This window comes from Pavona decussata, unplaced genomic scaffold (assembly GCF_977016875.1).
Source record: "Pavona decussata unplaced genomic scaffold, jaPavDecu1.1 SCAFFOLD_260, whole genome shotgun sequence".
NCBI lineage: Eukaryota > Metazoa > Cnidaria > Anthozoa > Scleractinia > Agariciidae > Pavona > Pavona decussata.
In genome coordinates, this window is record NW_028145663.1 from 591,554 (window position 1) to 612,506 (window position 20,953).

Sequence of the window (20,953 nt, forward strand, 5' to 3'; positions counted from 1 at the left end):
ATTCAAGCATGGCCGAGGACAGGGCTTGACTCCGGGACCTCCAGATTTCAAGTCTGGCACCCTAAACCACTGGACCACGCCACCTCCTCTTTATTATTATTATTTTTTTTCTTGTCCCCTGGTGCCAAGGTGGCGCATAGGGCCTCCACATGGGCTTTCCAGCGATTCCTGTCTTCCTCTGCAGTGCGCACCTCACTCCAGGACTGCCACCCTGCTTTGGACCTCTCTTTTTCTACCGTGCGCCGCCAAGTTGTTTTTGGCCGGCCTCTCTTTCTCCTTCCCTCTGGGGTCCATGTTAGGGCTGTAACACAGTCATTGTCAGGTTGTTGTCTCAGGATGTGTCCAATGAATCTCCATCTCCTTCTTCTTTGCTTTCGCCGCTTGGGCTGTCCTCCCTTGTGCATACAAGGTTCTCACGTTCCAGTTTCCTATCCTCAACTGTGTTTTTGGGTGCACTATTGGCGTCCTCGGTTCCAGAGCTTCCATGTGGCTTTCACTCTGGAACGTCATGTTGTGTGCCACTCGGCCCCCAAGATTCGGTAGATTGCCTCTTATGTGTAAGGTTTCTGTAACCATTCACTTTTTACAAGGTTAGGTGATTAGCCTAACGCCCAACCCCCAACCTGGAGGGCCAGGGGCTTTCCTTTGTCAGGTCTCTGTCCCTCGACCAATCCGGTACGGTTGCACCCGCCAGGGACTGAGTCCCCACCGGCATAGCTCTTGGGGTCACTGAGACACACAAGCTCCACCACCGTGACAAGGTGACAGGCCCAGGCCTCCTCTTTATAATTATATATTATTATAGGAAACTACTTCATCACTGTTCATTTCCTTTTGATAATCCCTTTGCAGAGGCCGTAGATGCCATTTTATCATACAGCCACACTGCATCTCAGCTACTTAGAAGAAAGAAAGTCAAAAGAGATCACATTTACCGATACCTGGCTGAAAATGGTGTCATTGAACCTGTTTCATCAGACAAACGGAGTCTGATTCGAAGGGTACTACTGTATTGGGGGAGTGAGCAAGAGGTAGGATAATTATGTCTGCATTTAAGGACGGTGCCTAATTTTGTCACTGCGCATACATTCTGCGCATCTCAAGATATTTGGGTTTCATATGGGTGGTGCCTACTAATACAGGGATTTTTTAGCACGGTTTAAAAGTATGCACAGAAAGCAGAACTTAGCAAGTGCTCTTGGAAAATTTTGGGTAACCATGCATTTTTCAGAGATAATAAAGCTTCAAGTTGGAAAAAACGCCATGCATTCCTTCATATTTCACTACTTTTTAGAATAATTGTTGTTTAAAAAATCTGTGGTTACGCTCAGTTGTCTTTTTGGATTCCAATAGCCCTCACTAAGATCTGCTTTTCCCACATAGCCATTAACCGCGCAAAAATACCTCTGAATTAGTAGGTACTCTCAGAAATTATATCACTAACTAAAAATATACAACTATACACAAACTGTACATTGGACATGACATTCCCAGGTTCAAAGTACTATGATAAATAATAAAATTAATTAAAATACTTCTTTGTATTCCACTTTAAGGATTCTGATAATGAGGATGATGATCCTGTGGACGATGTGAGGGAACTTCCGTCAGGAGCATTAAATCCTACTTTGACGGTCCCAAACAATGTAAAGGCACCTTCTCTTGACAGTAAAGTGGACGGACAACAGTTGGCCACATATTTTGTACCCTGGTTCTACAAAATCTTGAACTCTTTCAATAGCTCACCTGATGGGACGTCACAAGAATGGGGTCCGCAGCATTTCTGGGATGACGCTAAAAGCTCTGTGCTGATGGTATCGGATGGACAGGTCCGTGATGAATGTCAGGGATCCTTAGCAGTCAGTGACAAGTTACGCGAACTTGTGTGCAAAGAAAAACTTCTCTTCAATGCCAATGTGGCTGGGGCCAAGGGCCAAATAGATGCTTATGGACTTGTACAAGTATCAGTTGGAGGCACTCTTCATAGATTTTCAAATTGCCTTGGGGTGTTTGAGCAATCGTTTGGACTTATTCGAGACCCACAAATGCAGAACAACTGGAAAATAAAATTCACTGATTTGAAATTGAAGGCACAGCAACAGCCTGAAGTAGAGGGTTATAGTAGGAAGGCTATAACGTAGAAATTAAAACTTGACTGAGATTCAAACTATTTACTAAGTATAAACATGTTACAGAAATTCATCAGAAATTGATGTCAAAAATAATAATAAATTAATGAATGTAGAATCCCTCATTTCAATTACATTTTTGTGCAAGGTGCTACACAAGGCCTTGGATTTTCAAAGTGTATTCCTATTTCAGATAAGTAGCCTGTTGCCAATCTCCCAGACATTTAAAGGAAACCTCCACTGTTGAAATAAGTTAACATTAAATTGTTGAAACTACAATCTTATTTTACACTTACTTGGAAAACATGGAAATTATATTTCTGTGTTGGACAAAACAGGATTTGATTATCGCTCATTTTCACTTGTACATTTCCTGGGTGCCGCCATGTTTGATTTTTATGATGTAATACAGTTGTTAAAATTGTTTCTCACAAAAGAACTTCCGTTCACTGACAATAGCGGCAACCGTATTACGTTGTAAAATCCAAAAATGGTGGTGCGTGGGAAATTTAAAGGCGAAAACAGACAATAATCATATCTAATTTTAGCACACTTAAATGTTACTTCTACTTTTGAAACTAAAATTTACAATTTAGACATTTCCAACAATTTAACGTCAAAGTTTGTTGTCAGAGTGGACGTTCCCTTTAAGACCAGTAGCTATGCTTTGTCAGTGCACTACTAATCTGCACTTAGGCAGCACCATATTTTCTACTTATTTATTAATGACAGCCTTGGTGGCCTCCCTTATAAGCCTGGTGGTTTCTTGAGGTCTCCTTGCCATTATTGTAAATTCTATCATTTCTTCTTTTTTTAGTAAGGCAAATAATTAAATGATTATGATGATAATCTAGCAAGGTTAGACCAACCAAACTCAGCTGAAAGTGTAGTTCGTGGGTTCATTTAGGGACTCACAAACTTCCAATTAAAACTATAATTATAGCACTGTTTAGCAAATCAGCGGCAGTTTTCTATAGTCTATACTCTTACAGACAATCAAATGACGGAATAAAATGTTAATAAAACTCAAGTTTTGAACATTTTATGGCGTCATTTTATGTTCTACAAGAATATAGACCATAGAAAACTGCTGTAGATTTGTTTTGGGTTTTTTTACAATAGAGGGATTTAGAGTTAAGTTTACAGCCAACGGCAATGGACAGAAATGACCACGTGACCATATTTATCCTACTTTTGCCACTCACTGCTTTCAGTTTCGCAGTAAAATTACAAATTATGTGAAACAGAGAGCCAGGCTCAGGGTTACAAAGGGTTACTTAGCAAGTTAGCTCCCCAAAGTGAATGTCGTCTTGAAAACAAGTCCCAGTAGACCCAGTAAGGGGCACATATTGACGGTGTTCTAGCTTAGGTTGTGCCTGGTACCTTTATATGTTGACTGATAATTAAAGGGCCGGCACCATAAAGGGTGTATATATAAACAATAGCCTCCATTTGGCGCGAAAATATGCTCAGATATTTGTTCTTGAACATTATCTGCTCCTCGAAGCTCACAGTTTTCCGAGAGCGAAGTCAAATGGAGGCTATTGTGGTTGTTATCCATCAAATATTTTTCGCAACATGTAACAAGAGCTTGAGTATTTGAACATTTCGTTTAAGAACGGTTTACCGTCAAAAACGTTTAGAGCGTATGTTGTTTTCTGATACTGCTTTATCGACCAGCAGGTTTATCTCTTCTTCTGTCACAAAAGCAAACCGTTCCCCCATCTTGACATTAATTTTAATTGCAAACTTGACGCGCCTTGAAGTTTTTGAAATTGGGGAATATCATTGGATATTCCCCAGTTTTAGCTGGGGTATATTCGGTCACGTGAGGCGTTTAGACCAATCGCGCGCGAGCAAAAATATTTGATGGATTCCCAATTTTAGATCAGATTGATTTGTGTTTTTGTTTGTTTTTTTAAGCAAAGATGTGAGCAAATTCCGGAGTAAAAATAGGCCTGAGCTTCCAAAATGAGCTGTTGTTGGCCACATACCAAACATGAAGGCAATCCAAACACAAAATCTAAATGTCAGATTTTCATATTGTTTTTTTCTCTCATTTTTTTTCCGAATTATCCTCATTTTTGGCACGCGGCCTGCGACAGGTCATTCGAGAAACCGGCTGGCGTCCATTTTTTTCCAGACGGAATTTCAGAGCGTATTTTCGATAAAAACTTAAAAATCAACCTAAAATTCGATCTAGACGTTTTATTGACCCCAGCTCCTCGATTTAATCAGATAAGAAATGAGAATTTCGTGTAGAATTTGTTAGATAGTAAATAACAAGAAACAGCCATCAAATTCACAACCGGAAGATTACACACCAAAATCAGTGCCACCCGTCTGTGTTCTTTTCCTTTTTAAAATCAGAAAGACTGCCGGTTGCTGAAATATGGTTTAAATGCGGCTGTCTTTAAGTAGGCGAAAAGCTGCAGATTGAGGTAAGGTTTTACACAATCTATGATAATATATGCTTGTTATGCAAGGCTTCGTTTTGGGATGTTCCAGAATATTCCGTATTCTGTTAGAACATGGCTTTTCACGTCGTGTATTACATAATTTGGAGAGCGTTGCCTCTGCCCTCGCCAACATTATGTATTTGCGATAAATTGTGGAACTTGTCCAAAGTGCGAGCCAAAGATCATTAAGTTACAGAATAACGTGTTATAAAAACACTCATTGTGTAGTTTAGCAAAGCAATCCAATTTTGCTGCTGGAAAGATTTAACACCAAGAAGTTTTCGCTCGCTAGATAACAAAAAGATCTGTCGGCTCGTACATCCAGGATTTGTTCTAGATTGTGGCATTGTATTGTGGAATTAACGCAAATAAAAAAATGGTGGCGCATATTATAAAGTTTTCACAAGCGCAACAAGGAAGGCTTAACGCTCCTATCACAAAGGCATTTGACAATTTTAAATACCTTTTGTAAACACGATTACATTTGAAATAGTTCTGCAAAGTAACACATCTGAAAACGCTTAACTACAAATTTAATTTGCTATCAAAACATCTTACAAAACAATTTTACCACCAATTTATCAAGTTAACCCCCCAAAAGTGATCAGGATCAAATTTCTCCCTGTACTATCAATGCTAGTCAACCCCTGAGGTCATCGGTTCGTTTACAGGGTTTATATAAAAAGTATGGGGGGGGGGGGGGGGGAGATAAGAGAATTTGTACTTTGATATTGGGGGTCTGTATGAGAAGCTGAGTATATCGGGGCCCGTTTACGTAAAAAGAGGTCCTCGAAAATCACCCAAGTGGGCCTACTGGGCCTTCGGAAGCCAATTTCTCGACCCTGCATACCTTGTTACAGGAAATTTTCCCTCCATTGAAATTAACGCGAATTCAAGAATTTCACGTTAATCTCAGTAAATCTTTCTCAGTTATTTCTCTCCTAAATTCCTACGTAGGTAGCTAGGAGAAATTCAACACTAAATTACAGTGGCTCTCATTGTTTAACATACTGCAACATTGAAAACATCGTTCAGCATTTGTTGATGGGTTAACTCTTTATTATCCCTGGCAAATTTCTTTCTTACGATCGTTTCAATGTATCTACGACGCCAAAAATAGCTAGTATATACCACACAAGCTGAATAATTAGTGGACCAAAAAATTATTTTAGTTCTGACAATATACAAATCTCGCGCGCCATGCGGTAAGCGATTTCTTATTGTAGAAAGTTTCGTCTCGTTTTCTTGCAGACAAATAAAACTTTTGGAGACACTTGTTTAGCCTACGGTGTCATTTCTTCGATTTTTCTGTGAAATTCGTCTTGTTGTTGAAACCATGCTGAAAAATATTAGATGTTTCATTGTTTTCATTGTAATTTTAGTGCTCGGCAGTTTTCGTAAATAAGGGATTGTACTGTATTTTCATTTTCCGCCTTAGAATGTGAGGTTGAAAAGATTAAAAAAGTTACCATTTAATGCCGTCAAACCAAACTTTGTTGCCATTTATGTATTTTTTTTTCTTTTAAAACAGCCGCCTCGCTTATCAAAATAATTTCCTCTTAAGAATTCGTGGCGAAACGGGAAGCCATCTTGTTTCTTTTCGGCTGCTCGGAGGTGAATAGTACTTGGCTAATCACCTCCGAGCTAGCGCACCAATCAGCGCGCGCGAAAAGTACTATTCACTTGTGTGGTATATACTAAACTAACAAATCCCATAATTTCAAAAATTCAAACACAGCTCATAACTTTCTGCGTTTTACATTTATTCCTCTTCAGATAACAGGATGAGATGCAACATATTGTCCACTTGACTGTTTATCACTGTTTCCGCCTTCTTGTTCGTCTACTACATCTAATGACCCAAAATAAACAATAGTTGTTTTCAATAGCGGCTTATGTTACTATCTCTTAGATACTACTCGTAGCCCAGTTTCAATAGTGTTGAGCTTTCTGTGTTTTCACAGAATTTCTTGCAATTTTTTTGTGAACGTTCTCAGTCATACCTAGAGTGCATAGCATGCTGTTGTTTTCTTCCCTGTGAATCTACTCGATTATTTGGAGGCAGCGTATTGGAATTTTCATTTTTCCTTTAGTTTCTTCGGAGTTGTTCTTTTGCTTAGAAGTTAATCTATAAATAGTTCAACCAGCAGAGAATCACGAAAAGTCAACCACATGAATAATCACATGGTTCGCCGGTTGAAGCCGACACAGTTGGATAACGATTGTCATATACATCGTGTTTAGAAACGAAAAAGATAAATATGACACACAACTTGCTGCGTTTTAGATTTATTACAATTCAGCTAACATACTAAGATACAATGCGGACATTGTCTGTTTGGCTTTTTATAACTTTTTCTACTTGCATCTTTTAGCTCCGTCTGTAATGATGACCAAGTTCTTCTACTGCATCTAATAGCCCTAAAAAGCAACAGTGATCATCTGAGTGGTCACATTAAGCCTTAAGCTTAGGCTACGACTACTTTCCTTAGAATTTAATACAAAAAACATGCATTGGGGAAAATAAACAAATTTTGAGGGATTAAAAGTTTGTGCCTGTGAAAAAAATTCGTGAAGTTTTTGCAAAAAAGGTAAACTTGTGGCCGTGGGGGCATCTAGGCACAGTCAGAATCGTTAACTGCAACGATGGCAACTGGAACATGCCTTTGGAAATTTCAGTTTTCGTTAAAGACTAGGAACAAAATACAAGATTTGAATCGATACACGACGTCGGCAAATATCGTTCCATTCTACGCACAAAAATAAATTGGAAGAAGATTGCAAAAAGTCCTCATGTAACTGAAAAATTCTGAATTGCAGCCGTTTCACTACTTACCCAAAGCAGGCGTTCGTCATGTTCTATAAGTTGTTTCCTTCCGATTCTTTGTTGTCGTTGTCGTCTTCGTGCTGGTATGGCGGGTTGCTGAACTGGCTGATCTGGTCTCTGCTGCACGAGCATGTTTCTGTTTTTCCGGCAAATCCCTGGGCAAATCAAATACAGTACGTGTCTAACAGCCAGTCCCAGAGTGAAGACTAACACCAAGACAGCGATGTCTTGAATGGGCATCATCACCATTATGTCTTCTGAGTCCGTAGAGCCGCAAGATAATGCTGCTCAGTTTCCGTTCTCCTGAAACCTTGAAATGAGTCAGGAGAACGGAACAGTCCGGAACGAATCTGAGCTGAGCGCGGAGCAGCATTCAATTAGCAATGTTTCGGCCGTAAAGTTGACCAATTAGATTTGGCTGCGGCTGCATGTTTACATTCTTCACAGGAGAGTGAGTTCACCAAGTAATCAAAATTGCCTCAGTTGGTTGCAGGATAAAACAAAATTAGAGTCACCAGTTCTTAACGTTTGCCCAGAGAGTAAAGCAGAGCTCATATCTCAATTTTGGGGGCGTGAACTGGTGACTCTAATTTTGTCTCAGTTCTTAACGTTTGCCCTGAAGGCAAAACAGAGCTCGTAAAAATACAGAGCCCCCAAAATGCAATATTAAAGATGCTGATTTTTGGCAAGTAGACATTTTTCATCATGCTCTTTCCGAATATTTAACAATTATTCACCGAAGTGGAGGTGAATAGTGATGGATCGCGGCGAGGTAAATATCCATCACTTTCACCGACACTGAGGTGAATAATTGTTTTAGTATAGGCTAGAAATGGCTTTTTTAACTATCATTTTCTTATTTGCTAAAATACGAGCGCTCCGCAGTAGCGTTAGAAATTTATCCTTCTCATTTGCGTTAATTTTCTTTGTTTTAAATTAAATTTTCCCTTCATTCGCGTTAAGGTGATTCCGTTGAATTGCATTGCGCATCCTTGCTGCGCATAATTTTTTGCGTCATTTAACGCGCGCACGCACAACATTGCGGGATTTCCTTGATTTTAAGCTCGGCAGGAAAATAAATGGTCCTTTTCTTCTAAACGAGCACGGTGACCCCCATTTTTTAATGCATCAATTTAAATGTCATACGGTTGACCACTATATATCGCGATTTAAAGAAAAGTTTAATACTCTACTTTGAGATATTTTTATTTGAATGCTTTAAAAAGCACGTATTTAGGTAGTGCTGCTTACGTGCACACGCAGCAAAATCTTTAATTTCTTTCATAATCTTAATTCCAGTTCAATGAAAATAGTTTTTTGTGTAAGATTAAAGTAAATTTTGTTGGACTGCTTCGATATTTTAATGCAAGATATTAATTTTTCTAGAAATGATAGTTCCCTTTTCTGATTACTAGCGTTCCTAATATAAACCTCGTGGGTCATCTATTTACTATAATAGTCATCCAGGTTGCACAAAAACGAGCACGGTGACCCCCATTTTTTATTGCATTTTTGCAATGCTCATAACATAGTCATGAACTGGACTAAGTCTTAGACAATTTTAAATACTCCTTCTTTTTCAGCGGAATCACCTTAATTTAAGTCGCGTTAATGCCTTATAATAAGGAATTTGTTGGTTTGATTATTGCTTTTGACTTGTGATTGCTTGGTTTCTTTGTTTTTGTGGGGACAACAAGAGGACGTCATTACTGAAAAGGTTTGTTGTGAAAATTATGGGAAAGTAGAAACTCCCAAAGTCTGGTATTAAATAAATATAATATAATATAATATAATATAATATAATATAATATAATATAATATAATATAATATAATATAATATAATATAATAATAATAATAATAGTAATAATAATAATAATAATATAGGAATGATAACTTTATTATTTACAAGAATAAAATTTACTAGATACAGTTTGATTCTATTAAAACATGAGTGATTTTACAGTTTGCTGTCATAAAATTGTAACATATCAACATCTCACTATAAAAGCTAATTCATATGGGTTTGCTTCAGAAGATAATAATAATAATAATTTTTTTTTTAATTTTTAATAATTATGAAATAACTTTATTATTTTCAAGAATAAAATCTACTAGGTACAGTTTGAATTTTATTAAAACCTGAGTGATTTTACAGTTTGCTGTCATAAAATAATAATAATAATCATATAATAATAATAATATTAATAATAATAATAATATAATTTTTTTTAATAATAATAATAATAATTTTATTGAATAACGAATAATAAAATAAATTTTACAATCAACATGACTCTAAGCGTACTGTACAAGTATGGTTGCATGCAATAAAATTCAATAACATAATTGGAAATCAATTTCTGCACACTATTTATGTCGTGAAACGGATAACAACTCAAGACATTCTCAGTTTACATTGCATTATCCAGTCTAAAAATACAAAGCGAAAATGCAACGCGATATTCTAATAATATAACTGGATACAATGATATAATGATATAATGATAATATAATATAATATAATATTATATAATATAATATAATAATAAAGAGATTATTATTATTATTATTATTATTATTATTATTATTATTTAATTCTTGATTAACTAATTTTTCTATTGCATTTAGTAACATTTTATAGTTATTTTAAGGATTGATATGTATCTACTTTACATTTACCATTTCTCAACCATATTGTATTTCTTAACCGGCTCCGATTCCCCCAAAGGGTGATCTGCTTTCACATGGAGTCTTGGACTCCGCCAGCTGGGAATTCTTGGAACTAAATGAAGATACTTAGAAGTGCTTGCGATTTCTGAGGAGGTTTCATAACCGCCACATCGAAACTTGTTGACCTGTGGAGAAGTGTTTGCGTTTTCTGAAGTGTTCCAAAACATCGAAACTTGTTGACTTGTGGAGAAGAGTTTGTGAATAACATCAAAACTCGTTAAGATCTCGAGATGATGAATTGCGCAATGTGTTTTTTTTTTCGTTTTTTTAATAATTTTGCGAGAATTATTTCGGGGCTAGTTCTAGTTCATTTATGAACACTATCTTAAACACGAACCTGGGTCTGTGATGTTGTTAGTATGTCCTTAAATTTGTGTTAATCTCAGCCTCGAGTGTATAATAACAAAATGTAATGGGGTAGACCAGAAAAAATGAAACCTTTACTTCTTGTAATTTCTGAAGTGTTTTATACATAGTTATCATTATGCCTCCTAGTAGATTTGCTTACAAGTCTAGCTCAGGGAGCGCTAAGCGCGATCGTACACCTTGCTTAGTTCTAAGCGCGAAGAGCGAGCGAGCGACTTTGAGAAAGTCTAACCTCCTAGCTAGGTTAGCCGTTATTTAATAGTTATTTTCTATAGATATGGCATCATACCTTACATACGTTGTGTTTACATTTATTTCTTCTGTATTCCAGTGTGGTATAAAGAAATAAATTTGTTGTTGTTGTCTTTTGGAGTAAATTTTCTGAAATTATTCGTTACAGTTAAGAAAGGTAGCGAGGAAATCGAGATATATATATGTATACATCCTAATCTACAGCTTATTAATACGTATAATAAAAAAAGTAAAACCGAACAACCAAAACAACAGCTGATAATATGGCAAAGCGACAAATTAACATGTTTTTTCCTTGCTGGCAGACTTCAGTTTTCGCAGTTGCTGGCAATTAGAGGGGCACAAATCAATTTTGCTGGCGGAAATATCCATCTCCCTATAACTAAAAGCTTGCTGGCAAGAACAACTCTATAATGTTCAGCTCGAGGCAGTGGGGAGCCGATATGCTGTACGTTTTAACATGGTTTGCCGGGCCATGTACCTGTGCCGAAGGAAAGTTTTGCTTTTCTCATTTAACTTATTGCGACAGCGACATGATCTCAGTTTCAGTTCTTTTGTTCATTGTTCGTAGTCACGCGCTATGACGTGGACGGATGTCTGAATTTGGGCCCATCCGAAATCGGCTATCACGTGCATTTGGTAGACCACTCGACTCGTTTTTTGTTTTGTTTTGTTTTTGTTTGTTTTTTTTTTGTTTTTTTATATTGAATTTTTAATGCATTAATACAAACATACTATTACATTCACTAACATACACACAAGCTTGCGTGCGCTACGCTAACAACATGTAGAGAACTTATATTAGGCTAAGTAAAGGTTTCCAAACCGAATAGGATTTTTCTATTTGACCTTTAGACTGAAAAATCGATCTCAAAACAAGGATCTTGTTCTTGACAAGATCCAAGAAATGAAATAAATTAGGGGCTTTAAACTCGAGTCTTTGCAAAAAGATATGTCTTTTGCCTTGTAGAATGTAATAGTCAAAAGAATTTGTTTTCGTGGTCTCAGGATTGTAGCTATACAAAATGTTTAAGTCATTTACTGAATAATTGTCACCACTCTGGTGACTCCACCACTCCACCGCTTTAAGCCAAAAATGGTGAATTACATCACAGCAGGCTAACATATGAGACAGAGTTTCTACTGCACTACAGTGCTTACCGAGTGACGAGTCTGTGATCTTCATCTTATGTAGTAAACTACCATGAGGTAGGATGTTGTGAATTATTTTGTACTGAAAGATGCTTAATTTTGTTTCTTTAGTTATACTAAATGGTAAATTATAAATTGCTTAAAGATTGGTTGAGTCCACGCTCAACTTACACAATCTTGTCCTGGCCACAGGTTCCTGGAACGTTCTTTGAATTAATGCATTTCTAATTGCTCTACAAGTGTATTCACTAAATTGTAAGTTTGTGGACGTTTCTACCTCAGTGTTGATTATCAGTATGAACAGACCGTAAAGCTTGCTCCCATTTACTGGGTATTGCTGATATCAGTCCAAAGCTTGTTCGTAGTCACGCGCTATGACGTGGACGGATGTCTGAATTTGGGCCCATTCGAAATCGGCTATCACGTGCATTTGGTAGACCACTCGACTCGCGTTGGTGTTCTACTTTTTGCTGTGCTACACCGTGCTGACGAGAGTCAACCAGCTCGAAACAGCTGTCCACGATTGCCGCATTCTGTTGATTTTCGGTTTGCTCTCCATCATGTCGCTGTCGTGTTAAGTTTTCTACGCAGTCCGATCAGCCTTGCAGAAATTTGGTACTTTTTGTTCCACTCCAGTTAATTTTTAAACGCAGAGTACTCCACAGATACGTGAAGTAATATATCAAACACAATTAAAGAGCTTCTGGAAACAACAGCAACAACAAAAACTTTATCGGATGAATAATAAAATCACATACAAAGACTTGAAAACTTGTCGTTGAGTAAACCTAGATAATTAGCTTAAGCACTTGGCTTACAAGGAACGAGGAAGTGTCGTGCACGGGGTCACGCCCTGTTCCTTGTAGGGTCATCATTGAACGTAGCACCGTGAAGCAGACCTGAGAACTTTTATTTCGTTATGGAAACACTGGTTATTGGAGAGAGTACTGTAAAAATAAAATAAGATAAGATAAGATAAGATAAGATAAAATAAAATAAAATAAAATAAAAGAAAATAAAATAAATAATAATAATAATAATAATAATAATAATAATAATAATAATAATACGTATTTCTAGTAAAAATAATAAAATGGTCAAGGGGTACAATGAGTTTGTAAGTTTATTCACGTTTGGAAGGAAGTGTTGAAATGGTAAATAATTATAATATGTATCCTTTGCCCGTGAGTAACGAAAAGTTTAAATGGCCATAAATTTCTAAAACAAGGCAGTAAGAATTTGTCAGCTAACGATAAAAAGTTTTCACTTTTGACTCAATCGCTCAAACCTAATTTGGTAATGGGCTATACTTTTATTTAATATTTGCAAATACAAATCACATGAAATAAAGTAAACACGACATAAATCGTACTTTACACCGCAAACGTGACCAACCCAAAGACTGTCACATCAGTGTGCTGTTGTCGTCCAAATAAAGTATCGGCTTTGTGCCTCTTTGATTTGTTTATCATCGTGCTTGGAGATGAGCCAATCACGTGCGTGGACAAAAATAGGCCGTGGTCAGGCTATAAAGTGAAAACACCCGATGCAAATGAAACAAACACTCGACTCGTCCAAACGAATGGCGAAGTAATCGGCCCTGGCTAGTTACGCTTTACACACATCGCACAGCAGTAAACGAGATAACCACAAGGATGCATCCGACGACTGCTTCATTCCTCGGAGGCCTTCGCATGTACAAAATTGTATTACTTGGAGAAGGTGGAGTTGGCAAATCAGGTTGGTGCACAGCCCGATCACTGTTGCGTGAAGTTCTCACGTACAAAGCCCTCACAACCGAAGGAATTCGCGAGCAAACATTCGGAAATGATAGTTGATCGTTGGATAAAAACCGTTTCCTGATTGATTCACCGTTTAGTACAGAAACGATCTCATCAACGCTTCAAGAGGGGTTACAAATTTAATCGCGCACAGCTATTTCCCAAGGAAATGCATCGACATCAGTGAAATCGCCGAGACCAGTTTGTTTGTTCTTAGCACCTTCCAACTTTCAATTTAGTTTTCATTATAAAATGCTTGGAATACCTTTGTATTTACGGGTCCGTGGATTGTTTGATCAAGGTCCATGCGACCCCACGGAATTCATCGTATTTTGTTTGCTCAATCCGGTATTGTGACAGCCTTGTTCCGTCTAGTTTCGATCAGTACAAAATATACTGCCAGCTTGTACGTGTAAATTATGAAAAACGTGTTGTGAAATATTTTCGGACGCAAAATTATAAAATGCAACTCCTTGGAATCGTTAAGTCTACCCTTATTTTTCCTAAGCTGAAATTTTAATGCGTTAGAGTGAATTCTGCTGCATCATTTACGGATGTTGTTGTCAATCGGGTTGTTTTTGACATCGGACCACAATCAGAACAATAGCTAATACTGACGCACTATTTGTTTCACTCGGAGCGTGACCTTCGCTTGTCGGTAAACTGACTTGTTTTAAGTTCATTATAACTGTACCATTCTTTGGCCTTTATCGCTTTCCAGTCTTTCTGTTAGCTATTCCAAAATTAATGTTGCAGTCCGGCGGAACTGTGCGTAAACGTACGAAACATTCGCGCGCGAAACACATGTTATTCCACGCGTTTTTGTAGACCCATGCGATTCTTTACTCTTAAGGCGATGATATCTGCAGCAAGAAGATTATATCTGGAGATGTATTTTTAGTTTATTGTTTTGTCGAACACGTTTTTATTTCAATGCAGATCGAACTTGACAAACAAACGACAAGGATTTTTTTTAATGCAAACTGCAATGACGCTAAAAAAAATCTTCAAACTTCCTGGTTTCACGATCGTGCATGAATGTTTTATATGGACATTTTAATTAAAATAATTTATGCTTGTTTATGTTGCACACATTTACAATTTGAATAATCTGACTTGTTTATTATAACTGTACCTTTCTTTAGTTTTATCGCTGTTTGTAAAATTTTTGTTGTATTTTTTACTGCAGTTTCTGTCGAACTTACAAAAACATTTACGCGCGAGACGCGATATTTCGCGCGTTTTAGTATACAGTTGCAACGAAAGAACTACGTATGTTTGATATTAGGGACATACTGTCTGCAGATGTATTTTAAGTCTGTGGTTTTGCTGATCAGACAAACTAAAGGGTATTTTGCTGGCAGACTGCAATGGACAGCAGAAACAGACTGCTGATTTCTTGTTTATAATAAATTGTTTTGTTCTATTAAATAAAGAAATAAACTAACACCTACGTTATCTATGTAGATGTTTAAAAATAATTTATACTCACTTATGTTGCAGCTGTTTATATTTTCAATGTTGAATTGCTAATGTGAAAAACATTAAACATTAATAAAACGTGAAATTTATGGCAAAATAGAATTCCCCATACCATTTTTGCACCCTTGACCTGCAGGAACGCAGATATTTGTGATTCTTTCTATTTGCTCATGCAAAGGTCCTGCAATCTTTAGTAGCTTTGAAATACATGTTTTGACAAGAAATTGGCCAGTAGAGGGTGCATGTAATATTTATCTCTTAGTTTGCCATTTGGTTATAAACACCGAGTTTAATACTTATCAGATGTAAACTGTTTCATTTTCCAGCTTTCACCTTGCAGTTTGTCTCTCACTGCTTCCTGGATTATCATGATCCCACAATAGGTAAGATAAATATTAACTTGAAATTCAGGAAGTTCTGTCGGAGGGGGGGCGGGGGTGACAAATGGGATAATATAGCATTTATGTCATGGGAATGTCAAAGAACAAATTCTCCTACTTTTCTTATAGAATCACTGTGGAGAAGTCTTTAAAAAATCAAGAAAATTCAGCTTGGGCGATCATATCCTTAATTCTCATGACCTCAGGGGTTGTATAAGCATTGATATTACAAGGCGAAATTTGATGCTGAACACTTTTAGGGCCGTGACCTGTATTGGTTTTATATTAGCCAATTATAAATGGGAGAAGTTGTAAGTAACTGGCAGACAAATTGTTACCCCAATTACTGTAAAGTTATTAGCTGCCAAGTAAATAGAGGCTAAATATACATTAATTAGAGAAGATATTGGCACAGCTTGTTATTATGAGATTGAAGTTAAGTTCAGCCTAATTTTTGAGCTCCCTCGTGAACTATCAGTGAGTGAATGTTGACGTCAATAAAGAACGTTAACTTGCCGGCGGTGTCATATTGTTGTAGCGAGATTAAAAACATTATAATAGTGTACTTGTGGTATTTAAGAGTTCAAGGCCACACTTTTTTTTAGCAAATATGTTATTGGAGACTATTCTCCAAACATTGCATTAATATTTATAAACTATTCAATATGTATTGGAATCTTTGGCATAACAAAAACGATTTCACTGCAAATTTGTCGTTTACAGGCCTTTAAACTATTTCTTGCCCATAATGCTGATATGGTTAAATGATCCTTTTGCTCCTAATATGAAATATGAACATTCGAATTCCTCATTGTAATGACTGGCATTTGAATGGAATCTTGAAGATTCCTCTGGAAATCTTTCTGAAAAGATGAATTAACTGAAAAAAAAATTCAACATACGTGGGACACAATTGTTATTTTTGAAATGCTAATGCCATAATGTAAAGAAAAATTCATGGGTTTTATACTGTCAATAAACTAGCCAGGGAAAATTTGCTATGGGAACTCTGAAATCTTGCTGGTGATGTTCAAAACTGACATGTAAATTATATTTCTTCAACATGAACCATGTTGACTGTTTAATGTCATTAACATTAATAATATTATTGTTAATAATCAGAACGCTGTTTGAAAACCTTCAAAATAAAAATTTAAATTAGAAAATAACCTAACTATTTTCTTTATTTGCCATTGTTAGAGGATGCATATCAGCGTCAAGCTGTCATAGATGGTGAATCAGGACTGTTGGATATTCTGGATACAGCTGGGCAGGTAGGCAATACCTTAAGAGAATCTTTAGCTAAAAATATCACTGTCACGTAATGTTTAAAAAACAAGCAGGAGTGTTTTATCAGGTTTAAAAACACAAGGCGCCTGATAAAACCGTGCTGCGAGTTTTTTGAACGGCTTCAAAAACATTCCTGGAAAAGCATGTGTCAATAGAGTTCATAGCAATTATGCTTTTGCGAACGTTGGAAATTAGTATACAAGAAAAACACCGCATACTAACTAGGAGGAGGTTTATCGATATAAAATCACTGCACATGATGTATTATCGACAATCTGATAGGTCAATGGGCTTATGTACATGTATTATTAATGAGTTTTTAACGTTATTCTTAAATAATTATTATAATTTTGCGTGTAATCTATTGAGCAGTGCTGTATCCATGCTACTATACATCTTTTAATTGTCATTTCATCCCAATTAATTTCCATTTTACTTGTAATTTTGCAGCAAGAGTTCACAGCCATGAGAGAACAATACATGCGGAGCGGTGAAGGATTTGTCATAATGTATTCCATCACAGACAGACAGAGTTTCCGAGAAGCGTCACTAGCCAAGAAACAAATTGAACGAGTACGAAGATCAGAGGATATACCAATGGTTCTTGTCGCAAACAAAAGTGATTTGGAAAGTAAAAGAGAAGTAACTACTGAAGAAGGACAGGCTTTAGCGCAAGAGTTCGACTGCCCATTTTTTGAAACATCTGCTGCTCTAAGGCACTTTGTAGACGATGTCTTCCATACCTTAGTCAGACGGATACGCAAGAAAGAAAGATTGGGATTGAAATCAACTCAAAAGAACAAGAAACTGCGACAGAGGGCAGGAACCATTATGCAAAACATTTTCAGGCGTTCAAAGAAAAGGACATAAGTATAAATAAGCAAAATCTAATTTAGATGTAGAAGAAAAACTACGTTTCATTTTTCCAAACTAACGATTTGGGTGTTTTGCTGCTGTCAATCATAATTATGGCAACAACCTGCTGACTGCAAAAATAGAGGAACCGACTGTCAAAGTGGATCGAAATCCACCAATCACAGTGCACAAACATGACCTTTTGCCCCCTTGAGCCCAAACGTTTTTGTTCTCTAAGAGGTCTGCTGCATTGATTGATGGCGGTGAAAAGCGTAATGGTTGAATCTTGAACTTCAGGGTCAGAATGTTATTGAAAAGCACAGAATTTAATTAGATAACTTTGAGGTTCAACTACGTAGCACTTTTATTGCTTTGTTGTAAATTAAAATGCCCCTCCATTCCCCTTTCATTGGACGAAGTCCTTGAACCAATATGGGTGCACATATCATCAGCCTGACACAGCCAGCAGCTATTGCAGTATGGTCAGGTCAGAGGTCAATTGGCAATACTTTTATATTGTTTGAGGAAATGTGTAGTTAAGAGCACATTATTTTAAAAATAGAAAAAAAGTAATTTATGAAATGTAGGTACTTATCCACACTTTCCAAAATCTGAGAAGATGCGGATGGTTAAGTATAAATTAGCATCATATGATGTTGCATAAAAAAAATGACTGGCACAGATTTTCTGTAATTTGTTGCATAATGTAATGTTTTAACATCTTTGACGCAAAATTTTTGGATATATTTTTTGTATATTTATTTATCGCGAAGACCATCCCTTCATGGCTTTTGGGTCAGGTTGTGCGTTGTTTTACGTTTCAAAGAGAACTTTAAATATAAGAACTAGGCTTGATATTATTTTTTCTTTAAATGGCCCATAAGTTAGAAAGATTAAAGAGAGATTTGGGATTAATTAGTTTTTTGCTTTGCCACCATCACGAATATAAATAATATGTTGTTTTTCTTATTTTGGTCATTATTATTATTACCATCATCATCATCATTAGTATTATATGTCTAGTGGTTTAGTTTCTTTATCTTACCTTGTTTTCAACTTTGGAGGCTTACAGGGTATACAGTCATTTCAACTAATGTTGTCGGTTCAAAGCATGAGGCTAAAGGACAAGACCGAAAGATTACGTGGGATTTTTAGGAAAAAATTCATCAAAATCAGTCATGCCTGGAGAAAACAATAGGTTGTAATTAGCAGTACAATGACCTGCACGTGCAGGGATGATTTTGATGAAATTATTCATAAAAAATAATCCCACAAAACATTGCGGTCTTGCCTTTTAGCTTGATTTTAATCGCTATTTTAATCCGACAACGTTAATTGAAATAGCTGTATAATGAAAGGATTTTGGTAGAAGTCGCCCAAATTCAGTACTCTTCTTTAAGAAATTTTTCCAGTTCAGAATGGGATAAAGTTTTTAAGAACTGTGTTTTTATAAAGTCAATTGATCTCTTGGAGCGGTATTCGTTTTAAGTGTCGTGAAGTAATTACTCAAACCAATCAGAACATACGTCGACAGTAAAATTAACCAATCAGAACTTGAAGCAAATACAAAACTGGCGCCAAGCGCGGGAAAACGCGGTTGTTTCTCATTGGTTGTGAAAGTGTCACAACTTCTGCTTACCTATTACAATGCATAGTATAAAAGCAAATGTAAATTACTGCCTTTCGACACTTAATTGAAAACCGCTATAAATGGTAACATTAGTCTTAAAGTAAATTTTTATTTAAAGCAGGTAGCGAGTGTTGGCTTTGTAAATAGCTATAGGGAGCAGCTGACTGATCTTCAACATTGAATAAATTGCCTAGGCAGTCTTACATGTAGGATGAAGTGCTTATTTAGCGGGTACTCGACGGTTAGGTGCTAAACAATTAGGTTTCCCGGATTTGTGATGAAAAATGGTGATTTCTTTGGTGAAATGTCAGGGGTCAAAGTTTCGTAACATGGGAAAATTAAACATTCCGCCAAAAAAGCGTTTTAATCAATTAACTGCACCTTGAAATATAGACGAGACCCACTTTCCCGCGCTTGCCAACAAAAAAATCTGAAAAGATCAAATTGTGTTGACTTACGCCGGCGACACACTTGGCGATTTTATACGCCGATCACGGCGAATTTGATCGCCAGCGAAAATCGCACACCTGGCGATTTTTTCGCCGATCGCGGTTTTGAAAAGTCATGTGATAAAATCGCCCAACCTGATGGGTTGACATTACCGGCGATTCGCGGTGATGACCGCAGGAAGTCACGGGAACGGGCACACTTGGCGAATGCCAGCGACTTTAATCGCCGATATCTGACCATTTTATACGCCGATCGCGGCGATCGGCGAAGATCGCAATCGCTCCACCGGGCACACCTGGCGAATTTCGCCGTTCGCGGTGATCGGCGCATAAAATCGCCAGGTGTGTCGTCGGCTTTAGTCATACAAAAGATCCTATAGCGAACTCGAGCAACGACAACGCCGCAAAACAATAGGAAAAACGATCGTTCAGCACGTGCGTTTTAAGTTTTGGTACATTTCTTTGCTGTCCTCTGCAAAACAACACAAAATGACCAAATTTAAAGTTATGTGGAGAATGTGAACACACAACGGTGAATTTGTCATTCAGTCTTTGACCGCGACCACTGCCAATTTGGTTCCTGGATAGTTAGCTGTTTTTGTAGAAGTTGAAACGAGTTGAAATAATCGTGAAGTCGAATCATCACAAATGAAATAAAGCTATTTTTTTTGAAGTGACGTTTTCGCTGGCAGCTGCGTCGTTGCTAATTAAGTTCCCTAAGGGCCTCTTCATATGATCCCGGTTACCGGGATGGCTCGGTAAGCGGGATGAATTTTGCAGTCCGTTCATATGGGAAATTTCATCCCGGTTACCGAGATGAAAAATTGGTGACGCGGTCAATCGAGCGTGACACTTACTGAACAAGCCCGGCAAGAATTTTTCATTTTTATCGGTTCTACAAACCTCAAAAGTATTATATCTTTATCTCTACTACGAAAAGGAATTATTTTGAACTAGAACAGCTCAGAAATGAGCCGTAATAATCAAAGATATCCGTTCTAAGACGCGAATGTTTGGTTATAGACTTCATCCCGGTAACCGGGATACCGTGTTCATATGAGAAAATTTTCGTCCCGGACTCCCGAGATCTCGGTCGCTGAAACCGAGATTTCGGTAACCGGGCTGGCCCGCCTTCTCATATGAACACATCGAATTTTTTACAAAAGAAA

The 20,953-nt window shown here is 37.1% G+C and overlaps 2 protein-coding genes and 1 long non-coding RNA gene across 4 annotated transcripts in view; 2 read left to right on the forward strand and 1 right to left on the reverse strand.

Moving 5' to 3' along the window:
• The window catches only part of LOC146456141 (uncharacterized protein C3orf38-like), a 4,396-nt gene extending 957 nt beyond the window's left edge, over nt 1–3,439 (forward strand). Inside the window, exons 2-3 of the mRNA XM_085093502.1 lie at nt 853–1,031; nt 1,557–3,439. Coding sequence (XP_084949628.1) covers nt 853–1,031; nt 1,557–2,141 — 764 coding nt within the window. The 3' untranslated portion in view covers nt 2,142–3,439. The remainder of the gene's footprint in view (nt 1–852; nt 1,032–1,556) is intronic.
• Nucleotides 3,440–6,884: 3,445 nt separating this feature from the next.
• Nucleotides 6,885–7,724, reverse strand: LOC146456142 (uncharacterized). The gene is made up of 2 exons (XR_014858836.1): nt 7,425–7,724; nt 6,885–7,009 (listed from the first exon to the last, which is right to left on the reverse strand). It is a non-coding gene; the product is annotated as an uncharacterized LOC146456142 (long non-coding RNA).
• Nucleotides 7,725–13,441: 5,717 nt separating this feature from the next.
• On the forward strand, nt 13,442–19,540 carry LOC146456143 (GTP-binding protein Rit1-like). Of its 2 annotated transcripts, XR_014858848.1 has the most exons (5): nt 13,442–13,657; nt 15,507–15,563; nt 16,761–16,834; nt 17,301–18,778; nt 19,050–19,540. XR_014858848.1 is itself a non-coding variant. In XM_085093387.1 (4 exons), the coding sequence occupies exons 1-4, from the start codon at nt 13,573–13,575 to the stop codon at nt 17,718–17,720; spliced, it is 636 nt and encodes a 211-aa protein (XP_084949513.1). In that variant the 5' UTR covers nt 13,442–13,572; the 3' UTR covers nt 17,721–19,540. The 2 variants fall into 2 exon arrangements, 1 of the variants encoding a protein (XP_084949513.1); XM_085093387.1 differs by having other exon boundaries at nt 17,301–19,540.
• The last annotated feature ends 1,413 nt before the right edge of the window (nt 19,541–20,953 follow it).

Excerpts from the sequence above, each read along its gene's own strand:
- LOC146456143 (XM_085093387.1), top strand. The coding sequence starts at position 13,573 with ATGCATCCGACGACTGCTTCATTCCTCGGAGGCCTTCGCATGTACAAA. Across the intron at positions 13,658-15,506 it reads AGGTGGAGTTGGCAAATCAG|CTTTCACCTTGCAGTTTGTC; the intron begins GTTGGTGCACAG and ends TTCATTTTCCAG. Across the intron at positions 15,564-16,760 it reads TTATCATGATCCCACAATAG|AGGATGCATATCAGCGTCAA; the intron begins GTAAGATAAATA and ends TGCCATTGTTAG.